General features: G+C 35.5%; 1 protein-coding gene across 4 annotated transcripts in view; it reads left to right on the forward strand.

The window, feature by feature from the left end:
* The window catches only part of LOC127877845 (protocadherin Fat 1-like), a 173,417-nt gene that overhangs the window by 115,701 nt on the left and 34,876 nt on the right, over window positions 1–22,840 (forward strand). For 3 of the 4 annotated variants that reach the window (XM_052424130.1, XM_052424131.1, XM_052424132.1), the window contains exons 8-14: window positions 4,198–4,408; window positions 5,225–5,500; window positions 8,447–9,792; window positions 10,127–10,279; window positions 11,627–11,810; window positions 13,906–14,127; window positions 17,146–17,166. In XM_052424130.1, coding sequence (XP_052280090.1) covers window positions 4,198–4,408; window positions 5,225–5,500; window positions 8,447–9,792; window positions 10,127–10,279; window positions 11,627–11,810; window positions 13,906–14,127; window positions 17,146–17,166 — 2,413 coding nt within the window. The remainder of the gene's footprint in view (window positions 1–4,197; window positions 4,409–5,224; window positions 5,501–8,446; window positions 9,793–10,126; window positions 10,280–11,626; window positions 11,811–13,905; window positions 14,128–17,145; window positions 17,167–22,840) is intronic. The other variant, XM_052424133.1, reaches the window with a different exon arrangement.

The raw sequence follows: 22,840 nt of genomic DNA on the forward strand, positions 1-22,840 counted from the left end.
CTGCACCCGCAAGGCGGTGCTCTTGTTTCCTTGCAGTTATCAAGTTGATTTGTGTCTATAACAGCAAATTGTGTTTGTCATCTATTTCCGATCGGTCAGAGCTGATTTTGTCAGATTTATAAATAATATCAGTCAATAACCAACAATATCTTGATATGACATTTTCAGGGATATTTTGTACAATTCTGTCACAATCATATTATTAAGAATCTTGTCCAGTATTTACTTTAAAGTGGTTTATTGTAGAATTGTTTATTATCAACATTGCAATTGTAAATAAAGATAATGGTTTCATTAATGACCTCTTTGAATGTTTTTAATGAGTTGTACATTTGTTTGGATATCAAACACTTGCATTATAGGCCCAATTTCTTTTAAACCGCAGCCTGTTGACTTCCTTATACAGTATATATCATATATTTGGAATTGGTTATAATGCTCTTATATTGAAAGTAGAAATAATAAAATCGGTTTGAAGAGGTCTGATTTTGCCATAACATAATTTATAGCACTTCAATGGGTGTTGATATTTGATTTAAATTCTGGCTGATTGTTGTATTTAAGTGTAAATGATATTTGAATAGGCTAAAGTATCTGCAAATAAACACCGGAAATTGGCATATTTAGATTATTTTTCGAAGATTTGCGATATCTTCAATGATGTTGATTTGAAGAATTAGGATGCCAGATTGGTTATTTATTTCAGTTGAGTTGTAAATGATATTGCAGGTCTAGTACATATGCAAATATACACCAGAAATGTGGGCATTTAAGATTTTAATGTAAACTTTAGATGCCTAATGAAGCTTTATGTTGTATTGATAGACTTACACAATGAACAGGAAAGGCAAACATTTTTTTTTATAGTTTGTTTGTGGGTTGAGTTGTCTTCTTAAGAATGATCAAGACTAGTGTTGAGTATTTAATGTTCTGGTTTGCATAAAAATCATAAAAATCTGATAACAGGTCCATCTTCTTCACCTTAATAATAAAATATATAATTCATGATTTAAATCCCCTCTCCCCCTCCCACCAAAACATACACAAACAGGGAAGACAAAGAACATCAAATAAATTTAATAATAAACAACCAGACAAAGTAATTGGTGATCTAATATGGGAAACATCTGCCGGAAAATTGAATTAACAACTTGATTAAATTAGCAGATTTATAAGAAAATACATAATTATATTCTGATGGTGAATGATTTACATTATGCCATGCTGTGTTAAATAAATCTCTTCCTTAAGTCATAGTAAATTACTTTTTTTCGAGAAAAAATCATTCTGTAGAATATAATAGGAATAATGGAACCTCAGATATTTGGCAGAAATGAAAAACAATGCAATGTGTGGTTGCACTCATGATATAGCTTGTCATATTGCACAGCTGCTGGTCTGCATTATTTGGGATGGTTGGTTGCGCATTTAGAAATAGGTGTCAGGAAAGACAGATTTATTAAAGTGTAGATTTTATTGTAAAGGTCTTTCGGAATACTGTGCTGCAACCAACATAACCTGATGCGTAGCAAGGGTACACAATTGCACGCATGCACATGTTTGGGATTCCTTGTGGAAGCTAGCACATTGGATGCATGAGAAATTAATTTAGTTGGACTTTGTACTTTTAAATGTACTTCTGATGTAGTGTTGGTGTACTTTGAGACATTCCAGTGTAGTTTTGCATTAGTAATGTTATGTAAAATGTTTCTCTGGAATCAAATAGCCAAATAATCCCAACAGATTACAATCAAAAACATCAATGGGAATAATAAAACATATCTGAACTAAGATCAATAAACCCACTAAAATAATATATATATTCTGCAAGAGAGATTAATGATAATTATGCACGGATATCTCTTACAATGATTTCATCAACTTAATGTCATCAAAAGTAAGATCCCCTAATAAAGATTACCAAATAAATTATATAAACAAAATATATATCAAGGTTTATCATATGAGTCTGAGTAAAGAGTTTCTAATTTAGATAAAAAAAATCAGAGAAAAATATGTGGACAGAAGCTAAATAAATAAATCACATATAAACTATGTTATAAACAAATGCAACAAAAAAGTATCAGCAATAATTATCACTAGAAGTCTTGTGACAGTGTTGCTTATTAAATATATTTCTGAACAGTCTTGGTTTCAAAACTTTGTTAATAGATTGCAGATTGTACCGCAACTGTATAATAAGCATAAATTCTCAGTTGCCAGAACAAGTTAAACCAGCTTGTGACAGTTCTAAATGTAAAAACATAGCATCAAAACAAAATCAAGATGGGACAATTTAAGGCATTAATATTGTTTGATACATATACAAAGTGCTCTCTTTGTTTTCAGAGAGACATTATTGCAGGTATGTTTAGGGAAACCACCTGTTGCACTTTTTATACACACCAGCTAATTGGTAAATCACTCCACAATTTTCTTTGATTAAACTTGTGTTTTTATACAGGTGTTTAAATTCTAATCTATAAAAGATAACAATACTGGGCTGTTATTTTGTTGTTGACAAGAATAAAGATTAAGTCTTCAGGCTTGTTAAAATGGCTTATGATACCAGCTTCACCTTAGCTGACCCTTGGCCTGTTTTTACAACATTCCTATCTATAGTCTGTCCATTGTATGATAAAATGATTGACCAGCAAAACATTTGAGGGGATCTTCATTTATTATTCTGTCATGAATTTTACTATAACACAAGTTTTCCAAATTTTCAGGGCTTACATTATCAGAAGTTTTCACAGAAACAAATCTTTTCTGCAGCAATGAGTGAATTGTACAGGATTGGTTCAAGAACAAGGCAACATTTGCATTTTAATGAATCTTTACACCATTTTTGCCCTGTTCATTCAGAATGATTCTGTTTTATGGATCCAAAGGGAAATAAGAGATAATTGTGCATGAAATTGATGTTTGATGAACTTTGCATGATAAATTCTCAACATGGTGTTGATAATGTTGAAAGGCTAGACAGGCTTTCCTCAGAAAGTTCTGTCATTTATTGTGCATATATTACTTCTGCAGGCACTTACTTGATAAAGTTGTGTCTCTTATCTTTAAAAACCTGACAGGGCTCAGTCAGATTCAGTCATTAACTATTTTACTTGCATATCTGACATATTCCACGCTTTTAGATGCATAAATGTTCTGCTCATCACTTGTGTTCTGCTTTTAGAGGCTGTGTCAAATGAAATAACATTGAACACTGTATTATGTGAATTGGGAATAAGACATCAAACTGGGAATGGACATCATTTTGGTGATTTTCTCAAACAAAACTATTCATTTTATGATCTACATATAGTTTTGTAATACATTATCTATAATTTAAGCTTAATAAGAAATTTTCCATGACTTTTTCATTAACAGTGATTGAATTTGTATCATTTAAAGTGCGCTGCATGGACACAGTTTCATTTCATGAGGATTTTTTGTTTAATAAAAAAATCCAGTTTTGAAGTAAAATCAATTTAAATGATGCTATTATATATGCAAGTATATGTTTTAATTATAATTTGTAAAACTAGATAAATGCAACATATAAAACTGCATATTATGCACTTTTGATAAAACACAATTTATTCCCAAATTGATGTCTTATTCCCAATTCACATATACAGTGTTCATTGTGTTTGCAGACTTTTGATAATTTTGTCAAAAAATACAATAAATTTACCATGCTCTGTGAAAAAAGGGGTTTAATGCATGTGCGTCAACTGTAATTCAAGATAAGCCAGTGCACAGGCTAATCAGGGAAGACATTTTCTGCTTTTATGTTTTTATTTTCTGTTTAAAGAAAGTCTCTTCTTAGCAAAAATCCAGTTTAGGCGGAAAGTGTCGTCCCTGATTGACTGAACATGCTGTTAACCCGCGACAACACTTTATGCACATGCATTAAACCCCCTTTTCACTGAGCACGGCTCAAATGTAATTTGTACAATTGACAATGTGCTGCTTGTAATGGAAGATTCAGTTTACGTGACAGCTTATCGGCTGATATTTTAGTGCTAAATAGAAGCATATGGTTACATAAACCAGTCAATTAGCTTCAAGTCCTTGGACATGTAGCCTGAGACTAACCGAAAGGCAAATCAATCTGTGTTTTTTAATGTATCTGGTCTATTGCAACCACATACATTTTAGGTACTTTGAAATCAATCAATTAATTGTCTACTTGTATTTCAGGTACACATTGAGGTTTTAGATGTGAACGACAACACGCCCCAGTTCTCTGCACTGCACTACGAGGGCAGCTTTCCAGAGAGCACTGAGGTCGGCGCAACCTTGCTCAAGGTCGTTGCCACGGACGCAGACAACAACAGGCTAATCTACTCCCTGCCTGAGTGCTGCAACTCCAAAACCAGTCTGCAGCTGTTTGCTGTTGGGGCTGAAACTGGTAGGGGTTTCTCAAATTTTGGAAAAAGGGGTTAAATGCATGTGCGCAAAGTGTTACCCCCATGTGCAGTCAGCTTAGGTTCATCAGATTGTTTTTGCTTTTATGGTATTTTGCATTTAAAGGAAGTCTCTTCTTAGCAAAAATCCAGTTAAGGCTGAATGTGTCATCCCTGATTAGCCTGTGCACACTGTCGACACTTTCTGCCCATATATTAAACCCCCTCCTCCCAGAGGCTCATACTTTCTGCCCATATATTAAACCCCCTCCTCCCAGAGGCTCATATGTATTTAGCACCGTATATTCCCTAAAATAAATGGCTCCTTAATTGTAATGAAACTTCCACGACTTGTTTATGCCTTCTTTGTCTTCAAGTTACTCAATCACTTATTGAATGTACATGTGCACCATTATCTTCGAAGGTTTTGGTTTTGGAATGAGCTAAACATAAAAATTATATTTTGTGGACACCAATATTTATACAAGAAAGGCAATATTTTGACAACTAATACAATCTCTCTCCTTTGAAACATGTAAGATCCTCAGCCGCTTTTATTATGGCATGTACGGTCTTTAAGTTATGCTTATTAGAACAATTAACAGATTCCTTTCACTTTCATCAGAATTTAGCTCAAAGAAGTTTATGAGTTTCTTTGACGTGTAATGCACTGAGATTTTTTTGTCACATTAATATTTAAAGCTTTGAACAACATTTGAAGGTCATTTCATGAATTAACAATTCTTACATTCCATAAATGCAAATAAATACCAAGTGTATCCATAAACACAAATGTCACACAATCTTGTTACCTTATCCAGGTGCAGTAGTTGTTCGTAACCCGCTCGACCGAGAGGTTGCAATGCAGCACAATCTCACAGTGATGGTCAATGATCAAGGCATGAACCCAAACCAGAACTTCACACGCGTCACCATCAACGTGGTCGACCATAACGACCATGCACCACAGTTCCTCACAGGGCTTTTCAGAGGTCGCGTGTTTGAGACAGCGGCCATTGGTACCTCGGTTATACAGGTCCTGGCCATCGACCAAGACAAGGGACATAACGCTGAAGTCACGTATTCAATTGTCTCTGGTATGTATTAAGTGTGGTTTAAGAAATCTATTCTGGTTTGCTATCAAATTTAATAACAAGATTATTAAAGATTGTTGTTAATAATAAGATAATAATCATAATATTACTGATCTATGAAAACATTGCAAAAGGCTGAATTCACGGCATTTTGAGGCCTTATACAAGTTAATCAAAACCCGTGAGCCTTTGAAGGCTTATTAACCAATTGTAGTTTTTATTTATACTGTGGCAAAATAGTACATAAAAAGCATAAAAAGAAACCACAAAACAGTCTTCACAGGCATAATTAATTAAGACTAAAACTGAAAAAGGCAAAACAAAATGATTGGTTATCACCCAGTACATCTAAAAATAAAAGATAACTTAATGTCTGTTAAGACCAAGCCAAACATGTCTATACCCCCATTGGACTTGGAAGATAACTGTAGTTAGATCCATTTGTATTCCTACAATAAGTTTATTAATGTTTTGATTGCCTTGTAAAGACAACTTGTGAATGAACCATGCACACATGTTATAAGTGCACTTGTATCTTTGAACACAATCAGCTATTGTTAACAGATGATGAATTAATTTGCGCTTTGTACTTGTCAACCCTTCGTTAAGGTATTACGCAATCAAAGAGATAGGCAGTAGATATGTTTCTTACAACTGAAACCTTTGAAAAATGATACCTTACTGTAAAAGGCAGATAGATCTCAATGTTTAGTGCATTTAGCTAATATTGATGCATATCTCTGTGAATACTTATGAACAATAATAACCTCTCTTTTACAAATTAATTTGAAACCTTTCAATACTTGTGAACCTCTTGATTGATAATTATACATTTTTTATGTCAGTTAATTGTCTTGATATATTATCTACATGATAATTTATTTGAAGTTCAAAGAATAATTATTGGCAAATAGCTGTTGTATAAACGTAACAGTCATCAATACAGGCGTTTTAAATGGATGAATGAAAACTGACAAAATAAATGTTCTTAAAATTATTATAAATTAATATAATCTTAATATAATCCTACTTTTGGTAAACTTACAGAATCATAAAGTAACTTGATCTTGATCATGAATTGTTTGTGGACAGATACAAAGTAATAAGCACAATTAAATATTGAGAAATATATTCTAAATATATTTAAATATATTTATGTAAGTGTCAGTTTTCATGTAAATAAACATGATTTTTGTTCAAAAGCATCTCAATATCATATATTGCATTTGTGGTCATTTTTTACTCATAATTATTACTGATTATTAAAATAACACATACATTATTACCAATCATAAAACATAATAATACAGACCATTTTATATTTACAACCAGTGTATTAGTTTCATTTTGCTTCATCAGGCATGCCTAACATGTGTGTATGATTTACAGCTTTTGTTTGTAAACTAAATGGCCTTCAGGCCTGTAGTGGGCGGGGAAAGTTAATTTTGTGGTGGAGACAATTTGCCTGCTGTGGATGATATGTAAAACCCTAGCCCTGGAAAATCAGTGTTTAAAGCAGTCCACACAGGGACGGGACTTTCTGCTGAAACTGGAAGAGAATACCTTTTAACAAAAAATACACTAAACCGTAAAGTGTTTTCCCTGATTATCCTGTGCAGACTGCATTGGCTAATCCTGGACGACACTTTACGCACATGCAATAAGCCTTGTTTTTCAAGAGCAAGATTAATATATTGGGACAATATATGTATCACCTTACACAGTAATTTAACAGATTGCATAATTGATCGCCTTCTGTTGTTTCGAATGCTTAGCATGGTACTGAGGTATCTGATATGAAAATATGAAGGGGTTTCATTAGTTTCACCCTCTGACATTGACTGTAAAGATTGAATTCAGATGTTTGAATCTTCAGAAAACTTTCTGGAAATGTTGTCTGAAGAAAAATTGCAAGCCAAAGTTTGATAAACAGCTCTAAATGTTGAAAATGAAATACAACAAAGAGCATTCATTGTTTTCAACACTCAAATTTTGTCTGTGCAAACTAACAGTGTCAGACTCAGTAGCTAGATTTCAATGTCATTTAAATGTCATTTTATATAATTGCCTGTCACAATTGATATATAATGTTAAACACAAGCAATACACACATATCAAGAGCCATTTCCAACATGTGGTTGATATTTCATGTTTCATCTTTATTTTATTCATTTTTCTGCAAAGTAACATGTTTACGTTTTTAATAGTATTTTTTATACAATATTTTCCCCAAAAAGAGATAAGGTCTATATAATCTTTTTTACACCTTGCAAATGCATAAATGTTAATTGTTTAAATGAAGAGATTGATGTCATTTGTGATAACATTTAAGTGAAACATTTATATTTAATTTCAATTATTATGCCCCCCTTTGAAGAAGAGGGGGTATATTGCTTTGCTCATGTGGGTCGGTCGGTCCGTCCGTCCGTCCACCAGGTGGTTGTCAGACGATAACTCAAGAATGCTTGGGCCTAGGATCATGAAACTTCATGGGTAGATTGATCATGACTCGCAGATGACCCCTATTGATTTTGAGGTCACTAAGTCAAAGGTCAAGGTCATGGTGACCCGAAATAGTAAAATGGTTTCTGGATGATAACTCAAGAACGCATACGCCTAGGGTCATGAAACTTCATGGGTAGATTGATCATGACCCGCAGATGACCCCTATTGATTTTTGAGGTCACTAGGTCAAAGGTCACGGTGACCCGAAATAGTAAAATGATTTTCGGATGATAACTCAAGAACGCATATGCCTAGGATCATGACACTTCATAGGTACATTGATCGTGACTTGCAGATGACCCCTATTGATTTTCAGGTCACTAGGTCAAAGGTCAAGGTCACAGTGACAAAAGTCGTATTCACACAATGGCTGCCAGTACAACTGACAGCCCATATGGGGGGCATGCATGTTTTACAAACAGCCCTTGTTTTGTATCATTTCAGGTAATGTTGGTGGAACTTTTGACATTGACCCACTTTTGGGGACAGTCACCGTTGCTAAGGAACTTAAAAATATGGAGAAGTCAGAGTTCACCTTGGTTGTCATGGCAACTGACCAGGGTGACACACCACTAAGTACTACAGCAACAGTTTCTATCATGGTCACCATGTCTGATAATGCCCCACCGAGGTTTGATAAACAAGAATACATGACAGAGTTGCTCGAGAATCAGCCAGTGTTCACAAACGTTTTCACGATGATGGCAGATTGTCGATCAAGCGTCATCTACACAATTATAGCTGGCAATGAAAAAGGTGTTTTTGCAATAAATCCCAATTCAGGTGTCGTATTTACAAAGAAAATAGTTGATTATGAAATGGATCGTGGATTTAATTTGACAATCAGAGGTACAAGTGTCATCCATTCTTATGCCGTAGCTTACCTCTTTGTGCATATAATTGATGCAAATGACAATGCCCCAGAATTTGTACATACGGAATATGTTGGTAATATAACAGAGGGTGCTAAAGTTGGCAGCGTAGTTCTTGATGGAAAGGCTGAACCATTGGTTGTAAAAGCGAAAGACAAAGATTCAAGCCTTAATGCAATTTTAATGTATGAAATCAGAGACGACTTTGCCAAGAAGTTCATCACTATCGATCCTAACACTGGTGCCTTAAGGACAGCTGCAGAGATTGATCATGAAGTAATCAGTAAAATAGAAATGACAGTGGAAGTATGGGACATGGGTAAACCCCAGCTACGATCACGCTCCCCTGCCAAGGTCACTGTTTATATAAATGATGTCAATGATACACCCCCACAGTTCAGTGCTCAGTCCTACAAAGCAGAGGTTCTGTTACCAACGTACAAAGATGTTATTGTCACACAAGCTGTAGCAACAGATGAAGACACAGGGATCAATTTGAAGTTGCAGTACTCCATTGTGAAGGGAAACTCGGAGAAACACTTCAGGATCAGTAAATTCTCTGGAGCAGTGTACATCGACAATGAGGTAGATATTGGCGACGCCTACACTTTAACCATTGAAGTTTATGACGGGGTATTTCGATCACGAGCGTTATTGAACGTCAGTATAACAAAACCTGTCCAGCGCCCATTCCACTTTACACAAGAAGTCTACGTAGCCAGTGTTCATGAGAACAGCCCCTTGGAGGAAACCTTGACGGTGGTGCAGGTTGCAGATAGAGCTCTGAACCAACAGTACACTTTCAGTCTGCTCAACGGTCAGGGGAAGTTTGAGATGGGCAGGACTTCTGGCGTGCTTACAACAACCGGGGTCTCATTTGATAGAGAGGAGATCAATATGTATAATCTCGTTGTTGAGGTAGGATGTTTTTGTCCAACAGAAAATTTTAAAGCATTATATTTTTTAGTACTTTCAATCACACCTTTACTTAGTTTTCTAATTGTTTATTCATTAAATGTATAACATACTTGAATATTTTGGAGAAACAACCTGATTTACTGATTTTCTACAGTACCTCTTTCAAACAGTACCTCTACGGTAACATTTGTCATTAAATAGCTTAGAAAATACTATGACAAATCAGTGCTTGCAGATTATTATCCACCAAACATTCACAACCTCAGCCCAATGACATGTTTTATGTTGATATTGACAACCCTGCGGTATGAGACATGTCTTTGATGTGATGTAGGTGAGACGGGAAAGTACAAGCGGTACGGAGCGTGCACACATGGTCATCATGGTAACAGTGGAAGATGAGAACGACAACAACCCCATGTTCACCAACCAGCCATACCACGCTGTGTTAGTACATACCTCCCCCCTTGGGCATGTCATCAAACAGGTAAGGAGTTATGTAGTTGATGAAATATAGGAGTTATGTAGCAGCCTGCAGTTTATGAAATATAGGAGTTATGTAGCAGCTTGCAGTTGATGAAATATAGGAGATATGTAGCAGCTTGCAGTTGATTAAATATTGGAGATATGTAGCAGCCTGCAGTTGATGAAATATAGGAGATATGTAGCAGCTGGCAGTTGATGAAATATTGGAGATATGTAGCAGCTTGCAGCTGATGAAATATAGAAGTAATGTAGCAGCTTGCAGTTGATGAATATAGGAGATATGTTGAAGCTTGCAGTTGATGATATATAGGAGATATGTAGATGCTTGCAGGTGATGAAATATTGGAGATATGTAGCTGCTTGTAGCAGCTTGCAGTTGATGCAATATAGGAGATATGTAGCTGCTTGCAGTTGATGAAATATAGTAGATATGTAGCTGCTTGCAGTTAATGAAATATAGGAGATATGTAGCTGCTGACAGTTGATGAAATACAGGAGATATGTAGCAGCTGGCAGTTGATGAAATATAGGAGATATGTTGCAGCTTGCAGTTTATGAAATATAGGATATATGTAGAAGATTGCAGGTGATGAAATATAGGAAATATGTAGCAGCTTGCAGTTGATGAAATATTGGAGACATATAGCAACTTGCAGTTGATGTAGCAGCTTGCAGTTGATTAAATGTAGGAGATATGTAGCGGCTTTCAGTTGATGAAATATTGGAGACATGTAGCAGCTTGCAGTTTATGTAGCAGCTTGCAGTTGATGAAATAAAGACGATATGTAGCGGCTTGCATTTAATGAAATATTAGAGACATGTAGCAGCTTGCAGTTGATGTAGGAGCTTGCAGTTGATGAAATATAGGAGATATGTAGCAGCTTGCAGTTGATGAAATATTGGAGATATCTCACAGCTTACAGTTGATGAAATATTGGAGATATGTAGCTGCTTGCAGTTGATGAAATATAGGAGACATCCCACAGCTTGCAGTTGATAAAATATTGGAGATATGTAGCAGCTTGCAGTTGATTAAATATTGGATATATGTAGCAGCTTGCAGTTGATTAAATAATGGAGACCTGTAGTAATTTCTTTCATGCTGTCTTGGTTATCTAAGTAAAAAATGAAAATATATTAAGATTATGTTCAAGATATTTCCAGTATTTTGAATATTGTGATATGACAATTTTTAGCAATATATTGTATTATTTTATTTTACAAAAACCTGAGATCATGATGTAGGTAGCAGTAGCAGATTTTATTGTTGGTTTGATAACTTTTAACTATAATGCATAAAAAAAAAAACGTTACTAGTTCCAGCTACATTGAGATGTTATTATGCTAGGTTACGGCCATTGATCACGATGCCAACAAGTTTGGCCGTGTCACGTTCAGCTGGAAAGGTCAAGGTGACATTGACAGCCGGTTTGCCATCGATCCTGACTCAGGGAAGATAACTCTGTTCAAGCCTTTGAGGGAGACTGATGTTGGGCAGAGAATAACACTGGCAGTCACAGCACGAGATGGAGGTAAGATTGCTGGGTTTGAGCTTTAAATAGTAACATCCAGCAAAAGAGAGAGAGTTATTAAAGGAATCGTTACTATCTTCCGTGAATTGGTCTTTTGTTTTGTCCACATGAATTCCTATTCTCGTAATTACAACCTCCGCCCAATGTTGCAGTGTAGGATTAGTCTGTTGTTTTGTCCACATAAATTCCTTTTCTCATAATCACAACCTCCGCCCAATGTTGCAGGGTAGTATTAGTCTGTTGTTTTGTCCACATAAATTCTTTTTCTCATAATCACAACATCCGCCCAATGTTGCAGTGTAGTATTAGTCTGTTGTTTTGTCCACATAAATTCCTATTCTCATAATCACAACATCCGCCCAATGTTGCAGTGTAGTATTAGTCTGTTGTTTTGTCCACATTAATTCCTACTCTCATAATCACAACCTTCGCCCAATGTTGCAGGGTAGGATTAGTCTGTTGTTTTGTCCACATAAATTCCTATTCTCATTATCACAACATCCGCCCAATGTTGCAGGGTAGGATTAGTCTGTTGTTTTGTCCACATTAATTCCTATTCTCATTATCACTAGTGCTGCAACAATACGCCAAAAACCGTATTGCAATATATTGTCAGTTCAAAAACCCGTATTGCAATATATCGCAATATATTGCTAACTTGTACCAAAATTATAACTTGCCAATTACCCAATAATCCCATAAATTCCAATTTTAAAGCAAATTCTGGTAAATATTTACTATAAATGTGCTCTAGAATAATAAGAAACACAAACATTTGCAAATTTTCTTAAGTATCAAATACATTTTTGCAATTGTTACTATTTAAAGATGTGATGAAATCACGTCCATCCGGGGCGTTTTCCCCACTGAACACGTGTAATTCAGCTGACGTGATGTTCCCGTTTTTATACAACACAAAATACACCCATACTTTCCATGCGACGTTCTACATGTCTGTATAATTTTCGCGCGCTTTTTATTGAGACAAAGGATAAAGCACTTTTTATTTGACGCTATAATTTTTTATTGTCGCGTTAGCATTCAAATTTGGAAGCGTGTTTCCGAAATTCGGATTACAAATAATGCTCAAATCAGAATCGAACGAAACATTTACAGCTGTGCGCAATTAATTCAACGATAATCTGTTCAAAAGCATCGAATGAATGCTCCCATGTAACAATGCTACTCTGTATAATACACTTTTTAGAATGCTTTTTTTACGTAAAAAATAATTTACACTGCTTTGTTTTGTTTACCTTTTTATCATTATTTCGGATGGCTTTTCTGGACGAAATGTGAATGAATGTTTGTAAAATTTTGGTACCGGTATGATGAAAATCATATCGCAATACAATATGCGGATTGCGTATTGCGATATATACCGATATACCGGTATATTGTTGCAGCCCTTATTATCACAACATCCGCCCAATGTTGCAGTGTAGGATTAGTCTGTTGTTTTGTCCACATAAATTCCTATTCTCATAATCACAACCTCCACCCAATGTTGCAGGGTAGGATTAGTCTGTTGTTTTGTCCACATTCATTCCTATTCTCATTATCACAACCTCCACTCAATGTTGCAGGGTAGTATTAGTCTGTTGTTTTGTCCACATTAATTCCTATTCTCATTATCACAACCTCCACTCAATGTTGCAGGGTAGGATTAGTCTGATGTTTTGTCCACATTAATTCCTATTCTCATTATCACAACATCTGCCAACTGTTGCAGGGTAGGATTAGTCTGTTGTTTTGTCCACATAAATTCCTATTCTCATAATCACAACCTCCACCCAATGTTGCAGGGTAGGATTAGTCTGATGTTTTGTCCACATAATTCCTATTCTCATTATCACAACATCTGCCAACTGTTGCAGGTAGGATTAGTCTGTTGTTTTGTCCACATAAATTCCTATTCTCATAATCACAACATCCGCCCAATGTTGCAGGGTAGTATTAGTCTGTTGTTTTGTCCACATAAATTCCTATTCTCATAATCACAACCTCCACCCAATGTTGCAGGGTTGGATTAGTCTGTTGTTTTGTCCACATAAATTCCTATTCTCATTATCACAACATCCGCCCACTGTTGTAGGGTTGCCAGCCAGGACTGCGGAGACATCTGTGCAGGTGTCCATTATCAGTGACATCTTTCCTGTGTTTGAGCACACAGTCTACCGTGCCTCCATTCCGGAGTACTTCCCAATCGGATCCTCTGTAGCGAGTCTTTCTGCCAACAGTCCGAGTGGTCAGAAGCTCATTTACACGATCAGTGATGGTGATACTTATGGAGATTTCAACGTTGATTATAATATCGGTAAGTGTTGTTATTTGGATGGAAATTATGTGTTTAATGTTTAATGGGCATTTCAGTTTTGCTGATAAAACTAGTTTGTAATTGCATAACTATGTCCGTATACAATTTGGTGAATTTTGGATTGGACAAATTTGAAAAATGTCAATTTTGAAAAAGGTATAAGAAATAACAATACATTTAAATGTAAAGATGATATATACATTGATGTGACTGTTTTATATTGTTGCCAATAAGTAACATTTATTTTGTCTGTTGTTTATTGCGTTTTGTGAACATGGTGTTTTTTGTGTGGAGTAAACATGTCTATATGTAAATGTGTATCGTATTTGTGCCTTGGTGTGACGATATTTTTATAAGCGAATGCAAATGATGTGATGAAAGTGTGAAATTTTATGGTGGATGGTTTTTTTATACAAATGTAATTGCAGTTTATTTGATTTTATGCTTTGACTTGCTGACAAATGTACTGCAAGGCATTTCATGTAAAGTATTTCATTATACCTATGATATGATATATATATTTTTTAATATACATATGAAGCATCATATTTTAATATACTTTGACTATTGATACAGCATCATGCTATTCTTTTGAAACACAAAATTTGTTTGAAGAGTTATTAGTTTAATAATAATTTGAATTCTAAACATAAATATTTGTCAGTGAAGAAATGGAAAATGTGATTTTATGAGCTCGGCGTTTTCCGAGAAAACCCGAGGTATTGTCATAGCCAGCTGTTGTGTCGTCCTATGTCCGCGTCGTGCTAAAACCTTAGCATTTTGTTAAGGTTTTGAACATTGGCTCTAAAATCAAATTGCTTCCACCAACAACTTTGAAACTTCATATGTAGATGCACCTTGATGAGTTCTACATGCCACACCCATTTTTGGGTCACTAGGTCAAAGGTCAAGGTCACTGTGACCTTAAAAAAAAAATCTGACAAGCTTTCATTTAATCAAAACAGCACCCGTAGCTGAGCGTGGCACCTGTTATGCGGTGCTCTTGTTTGTATATGAGTGATTGACTCTGTATGTGTGTTTTTTTGTCTTTTTAGCTCATCTATTTTTTGAAAAAAAATTATGAGCTATTGTCATCACCTTAGCATCGGCGTCTGCGTCAGCGTCTGGTTAAGTTTTGCGTTTAAGTCCACTTTTCTCATAGAGTATCAATGCTATTGCATTCAAACTTGGTACACTGACTAACTATCATGAGGGGACTGGGCAGGCAAAGATAACTCTGGTGTGCATTTTTACAGAATTATGTGCCCTTTTTATACTAAATAAATTGAAAATTTTGGTTAAGTTTTGTGTTTAGGTCCATTTTATTCCTTAAGTATCAAAGCTATTGATTTCATACTTGCAACACTTACTAACTATCATAAGGGGACTGTGCAGGCAAAGTTATGTAACTCTGACTGGCATTTCGACAGAATTATGTGCCCTTTTTATACTTAGAAAATTGAAAATTTTGGTTAAGTTTTGTGTTTAGGTCCATTTTATTCCTTAAGTATCAAAGCTATTGCTTTCATACTTGCAACACTTACTAACTATCATAAGGGGACTGTGCAGGCAAAGTTATGTAACTCTGACTGGCATTTTGACAGAATTATGTGCCCTTTTTATACTTAGAAAATTGAAAATTTGGTTAAGTTTTGTGTTTAGGTCCACTTTATTTCTAAAGTATCAAAGTTATTGCTTTCATACTTGCAACATTTACTAACTATCATAAGGGGACTGTGCAGGCAAAGTTTTGTAACTCTGACTGGCATTTGGATGGAATTATGGGCCCTTTATACTAAGAAAATTGAAAATTTTGTTAAGTTTTGTGTTTGGTCCACTTTACCCCTAAAGTATCATAGATATTGCTTTCATACTTGGAACACTCGCAAACTATCATAAGGGGACAGTAGAGGACAAGTTGCATAACTCTGGTTGTCATTTTTACGGAATTATGGCCCTTTTTTGACTTAGTAACTTTGAATATATGGTTAAATTTTGTGTTTCGATCCACTTTACTTCTAAAGTATCAAGGCTATTGCTTTCAAACTTCAAATACTTTCATGCTATCATGAGGGTACTGTACCTGGCAAGTTGAAGTTTACCTTGACCTTTGAATGACCTTGATTCTCAAGGTCAAGGTCAAATTATTAAATTTTGCTAAAATTGCCATAACTTCTTTATTGATGATTAAATTTGATTGATACTTTGACAAAACAACTCTTACCTGACATACCACAATAGACTCCACCCAAACCATCCCCCAAGCCCCCCCTCCACCCCGAATCCCCCACCCCCCCAAAAAATATTTTTTTTTCTTTCTTAAAGATCATCTAATAAATGACCACCACACCCAACACTATACCCCCCACCCCAACCCCCCCCCAAATTTTTTATATATTTTTCTTAAAACATGGTTAAAAAACACAATTATTTTTTTGTATTATTTTATTTTTGAAATACTGTCCAACCATCCCACCCAAGAATTCCCCCCTCCCCCCCAAAAAAAAAAGCAGCATTTTTTTGCATTTATGGAAGAAATTGTAATAAATGACCACAACCCCACACTATACACCCCCCTCCACTCCACCCCTCCTTCCTTTGTGATTGAAATTGAGATAGGTTCCTTCACCTTTAAAAAGAAAAATAGATGAGCGGTCTGCACCCGCAAGGCGGTGCTCTTGTTAAAGCAATTTTATGGCACTGTGCTATTTTAAGTAACTTTGTATTGTAAATATATTTTCAAATTTATAAAAATTATTTTGCTGATGTATTACTGTCTTTCATAATTTTTTGCGAATGTTTACACCTTGTAAAAAAGAGTCAAAATGAAATTAGTAAGGCAGTGCCATTTACATTTTATTAAGATCAGCAATTGTAATATTTAGTAAAAAAAACCACATCAATACAAACATTATTTTTTCTTTATTTTGACTCTAGTTACAAGTATTTGTTTGTGAATTCACTGTCGATACCCCTTAAATGTTGCATCCCATTATTTTTGCGGTCTTTTTTAAAAAGCTATGGATGTCCAAAGCCCCTGTGAGTATTTTACAAGAAATCTCGCTGCTTGTTGACCTCACCTTAACAATGTAGGACATTGCGTAATTGTCAGAAGTCGATGTAAAAACTGAAAGGTTTAAAAGCTAAAGACCTGATTCATTAACAAATTTGAGGAAGATTTTAACAAGCACTGTTTATTGCTACTGATGTTGTTTCATATTTAATGGGATTGGTTAACATAAAGTTTAGTGGTTGCTCAAACAATAAATAAATCTTATAATCCAGATACTTGGTGCAGTTTATGCATGGTGTCATGCAATAACTCTAACATATAAACCTCGAAGTTAATCCATGTACCTTCTGCATCTGCGCATAAAATCTGCATTTTTTGATACTGCTTTTCTGTTTGTATTGCATTGTATAACCTTTACAGGTATATAGGAAGAATCTAGGGAAGAAAATATATTGAAGTAAATACTCTTTTATCAGCTGTGAATCTTTATTGATGAAAAAAATGTTAAAACTCTGGGGGTTTTCTATAGATTTGAAAATAATTTCATTTCATAAAAATAAACTAGTTTTATGTTGTTGCTTTTTAAATTTAAGGGTGTGTGGTGAAATTATATGGTATCTTATATGGTATCAAAAACCATGTCACTGGGTAAAATTTGCTCAAAAGCTTGGTAACTCTCTAGAGGTCACATTGTTTGCACAAACATCATAAAACTTGCTCAGAATATTTTCTCAAATGATAACTCTCCAGAGTTCTAAAATGGTTAAAGAACCATTGCAAAAACTGATCAAAATGGTTCAGTTCTTTGGGTCTCAGGTGAGCAGCCTAGGGACTTTCGACCTCTTGTTTAAATTTAATAAAAAAAATTACAAAATCAATCAGGTGCCATAGGAACATGTTTTTTTACAATGTCCTACAGTGTTACTCAGGTGAAGGTCATCTGCCGTCCTACTGACCCTGTCCCCATATATTCGCTGTGGTTGTGTGTGAACAGAGGGTTCAGTTGTCATGGTTGGCTTGCCTGGTGCTAGAAACAATAATGACAGACACCATTGCATGAGGAAGGGTTTGGGTTATTAATGGAGCATTATAACAATTGAAGTGACAACAAATTAGCAGCACAATTGGTAGGAAAATGAAAAAAATATAACAAAATAAAACTTGTTTTTATTGCATTTATTAGTGGAAATTAAATGATACATTTGTTCAAAGTAACTACTGAATTATATTTAGAATTAAGAGCATTTGCACTTAAAGTTTACTTTAGAATTGTGTTAAATTGTTTCTTATGGCAAAATAAGACGGATTCAATTAACAGAAGTAAAACGTTACTGCTGGAGCAATTAAGCAATCCTCTTACATTTAATTGTCAAATCATCTTGTTGACAAAGCATGCTTAATGAATGGTTGATGGCCAGGTAATGACAGTTATTGTTTTATTAATAAATTGAATGGTTTATTAACCAGGTTTTCCGAAGGAAAAAAATGGTTATTAGATTAGCGAATGCGGGCGGGCTGGCTGGCTGGCTGGCGGGCTGGCTGGCTGGCGGGCTGGCGGGCTGGCGGAATAAGCTTGTCCGGGCCATAACTATGTCGTTCATTGTCAGATTTTAAAATCATTTGGCACATTTGTTCACCATCATTGGACGGTGTGTCGCGCGAAATAATTACGTCGATATCTCCAAGGTCAAGGTCACACTTTGAGTTCAAAGGTCAAAAATGGCCATAAATGAGCTTGTCCGAGCCATAACTATGTCGTTCATCGTCAGATTTTAAAATCATTTGGCACATTTGTTCACCATCATTGGACGGTGTGTCGCGCGAAATAATTACGTCGATATCTCCAAGGTCAAGGTCACACTTTGAGTTCAAAGGTCAAAAATGGCCATAAATGAGCTTGTCCTGGCCATAACTATGTCATTCATTGTGAGATTTTAAAATCATTTGGCACATTTGTTCACCATCATGGGACGGTGTGTCCCACGAAAGAATCACGTCAATATCTCCAATGTCAAGGTCGCCACGACTAAATATAGATTTAAAAAAAAAAAAAAAACTTACAAAGGGGGTTAATTTTTTTTGGTCATTTCAAAAGTTCAGTTTGAGTTTTCTCCCTTTATCAGATTTTTTTTTCACAATGAAAACCTGGTTTTGTGACAATTTTGTCCCTTGTTGCTTTTGTTTTAAGTATGATAAAAACGTTGATGTGCTATCACAGGCATAGATGTGGCTTATGTAAGTGTCAAACTTTTCGAGCTTTTAACTTTGATATCTGTCAAAACAGTACTTAATGTTTTAGTACAGGCAGTATTATCTAAGGGAAATTGTTCTAAATGTTGCACTGTCATGTTTTTGGTGACTGGAATAGGCTGTGCATAATTATTTTTATGAGTTCTCATTTCACTTTTGAATTTTGTGTGTCATGACTTTCATTCAAAGTCACAAAATTTGACTGCAAATAAAAAAACATCCAAGTATGACTACTGTGAGAATAACACAATGACAAGTCACAGCCCAATGACAAGTCATAGCCAAATGACTAGTCACAGTCCAATGACAAGTCACAGCCCAATGACAAGTCACAGACCAATGACAAGTCACAGACCAATGACTAGTCACAGCCCAATGACTAGTCACAGCCCATTGACAAGTCACAGCCCAATGACAAGTCACAGCCCAATGACAGGTCACAGCCCAATGACTAGTCACAGCCCAATGACTAGTCACAGCCCAATGACAAGTCACAACACAATGACAAGGCACAGCACAATGACAAGTCACAGCCCAATGACTAGTCACAGCATAATGACAAGTCACAACACAATGACAAGGCACAGCACAATGACAAGTCACAGCCCAATGACTAGTCACAGCCCAATGACAAGTCATAGCCAAATAACAAGTCATAGCCCAATGACTAGTCACAGCCCAATGGTGTTAAGTCATAACAAGGCAAAGCCCAATATTGTTAAGTGATGATTATATACATGCCATTCTTGTTCACTGGCAATTTATGTGTACATTAGATAAAAACAGTTTTTCTAAAATGCAACTGTGTAATGTCTACATTGAATATCACTTTTGAAGTAAATTTTGCAAAGGGCTTATTAAAATACTTGACAAGCAAAAGTTGATTGTGGTTTTATTTAAATGACTCAACAAGCATGTTAAAGGAATATGGGTAAGGGCCATGGGTAAGGGGTAAGGGCCATGGGTAATGGTCATGGGTAAGTGCCATCCATGGGTAAGGGCACGAGTCATGCCTTCCATAGGCACGGTGCTGGACACTTGTCTACAAATAGCATGAAGTTCCATGTTTACTTATTGTGATGTTATTTTAATTTCACTTTTGTATCTGGCCTGCATTAAAACAAGTTTCTTTTCATGTTTCAAAGATGTTATTTATTGAGTTTTATTTGGGTTTCACAGCTATTTTACTTTTACTAACATCTTGTTTTGATCTTTTCTCTGGTATCTTGGGTTCCATTTCCCTTTCTTTGATCTTTACTTACAGGACTACTGTTTCCACTTTTTTTCATATGATGGTATTTCTGTCTTGTTTACTTTTTTATGCCCCCGGCAGGCTGGCATATAGCAGTTGAACTGTCCGTCAGTCCGTCTGTGCGTTCGTCCGACAACTTTAACATTGGCCATAACTTTTGCAATATTGAAGATATTTGGCATGCATGTGTATCTCATAGAGCTGCACATTTTGAGTGGTGAAATATCAGGGTCATCCTTCAAGGTCAAAGGTAAAAAAAAATATCCAAGGGAAGCAACAAGCTTTAAAGGGAGAACATTTCTATTTATCATTTGGCAGGTACAGATCATATTCACAAGGAAAGTAATATTTTTTTAAGGGATATAATTTATTTTTTTACATCAAAGCGGAGCAGTAGGGGCATTGTGTTTCTGACAAACACATCTCTTGTTTCAGATATGATAGTTATAGTTTGAAAAAAATCTGCTAAGTGCAAATAACATTTGATACAAGCATTCTTGTGTTCCAGACAATTAATGTTTATTTAATTAATGTCTTCATTAACTTAAATAGTTTGTTCTGTAACATCTCTAATAGTGAACTACCCAGTATGTTGAATATATCACACTGTGTGCCACCCACATTGAACAAGGATCCTTTATTATCCCCCGCCAGAGGCGGAGGGATATTGTTTTGGCGTTGTCCGTCCGTCCGGCTGTCCGTCCGGCACTTTTGTGTCCAGAGCCATATCTTGGAAGTTCTTTGGTGGATTTCATTTAAACTTGGTATGAGTATGTATATGCATAAGAGGATGATGCACGCCAAATGGCATTGTACACCATCTGTTAAAAACAGACTTATGGCCCTTTGTATCTTGAAAAAATGCTTTTTAGTGTCCGGAGCCATATCTTGGAAGTTCTTTGGCGGATTTCATTGAAACTTGGTATGAGTATATATATGCATAAGAGGATGATGCACGCCAAATGGCATTGTACACCAATCTGTTAAAAACAGACTTATGGCCCTTTGTATCTTGAAAAAATGCTTTTTACTATAGGCACTTTTGTGTCCGGAGCCATATCTTGGAAGTGCTTTGGCGGATTTCATTTAAACTTGGTATGAGTATATATATGCATAAGAGGATGATGCACGCAAAATATCATTGTACACCATCTGTTAAAAACAGACTTATGGCCCTTTGTATCTTGAACAAATGCTTTTTACTATAGGCATTTTTGTGTCCGGAGCCATATCTTGGAAGCGCTTTGGCGGATTTCTTTGAAACTTGGTATGAATATATTCCCGCGCCAGAGGCGGGGGGATATTGTTTTGGTGTTGTCCGTCCGTCCGTCTGTCCGTCCGGCACTTTTGTGTCCGGAGCCATATCTTGGAAGTGCTTTGGCGGATTTCATTTAGTTTTGTGTTATTGTCCTCTTTCCGTCCATCTATCATTATGTTCATCCGTCCAATTTGCACCCATCCTCAAACAAAGCATATGTTGCGGGGGATACCTTGTAAATGCCTTCACTCTTCCTTATATGAGCTGGGTCATTTGAAAATGGTTGTTTTAACATCAGCCGCCAGCATATTTCTAGACCAGCATGCACTTTAGCTCGGTCTGGTCAGAAGTGCCCTGCCCATAATGAGATCTTGAAACCTTTTGCACACATTTGAGAAGCTATGCGTAAATGGCTTAAGATCCATTTTATTTTTGCATGACGCAGCTCATATTATTAAATTGACAGCTCACTATAATTCTACTATTTACTATGTAGGACTGGTAAATATAAAACTAATAAGATTTAGTAATTTATTCTTCTTCTCTAGTTTTTAAAATGCAGCTAGATCAACTATGTGGTTTGCTTCTGATCAATATTTCTATGACTTTAGCAAATATATACCCAAGTAGAATATATACATATAACACTGTAAATATCATTATTATAGAATAGACAAGAATCTTTAGGGAATACATGTACTGGTATATAATAGCTCAAAAAAGCGTAATTGATGATTTATGAGTGGATTTGATAACCATTTAGCTAAATCAACTTAATTTGAATGATCCATTTACTAATAGAAAGGTATGAACTTTAATCTTCAAAATAATGAGTTTACTATGATGTAGAAATTAAATAATTATTCAATGTATTATAGTGGTTTCTAACTTGCTATATAGTTTTCAGTAGATAGATTATACTTCATTTGAAATGTACAAT

This window comes from Dreissena polymorpha, chromosome 4 (assembly GCF_020536995.1).
Source record: "Dreissena polymorpha isolate Duluth1 chromosome 4, UMN_Dpol_1.0, whole genome shotgun sequence".
In the NCBI taxonomy this organism is placed as follows: domain Eukaryota; kingdom Metazoa; phylum Mollusca; class Bivalvia; order Myida; family Dreissenidae; genus Dreissena; species Dreissena polymorpha.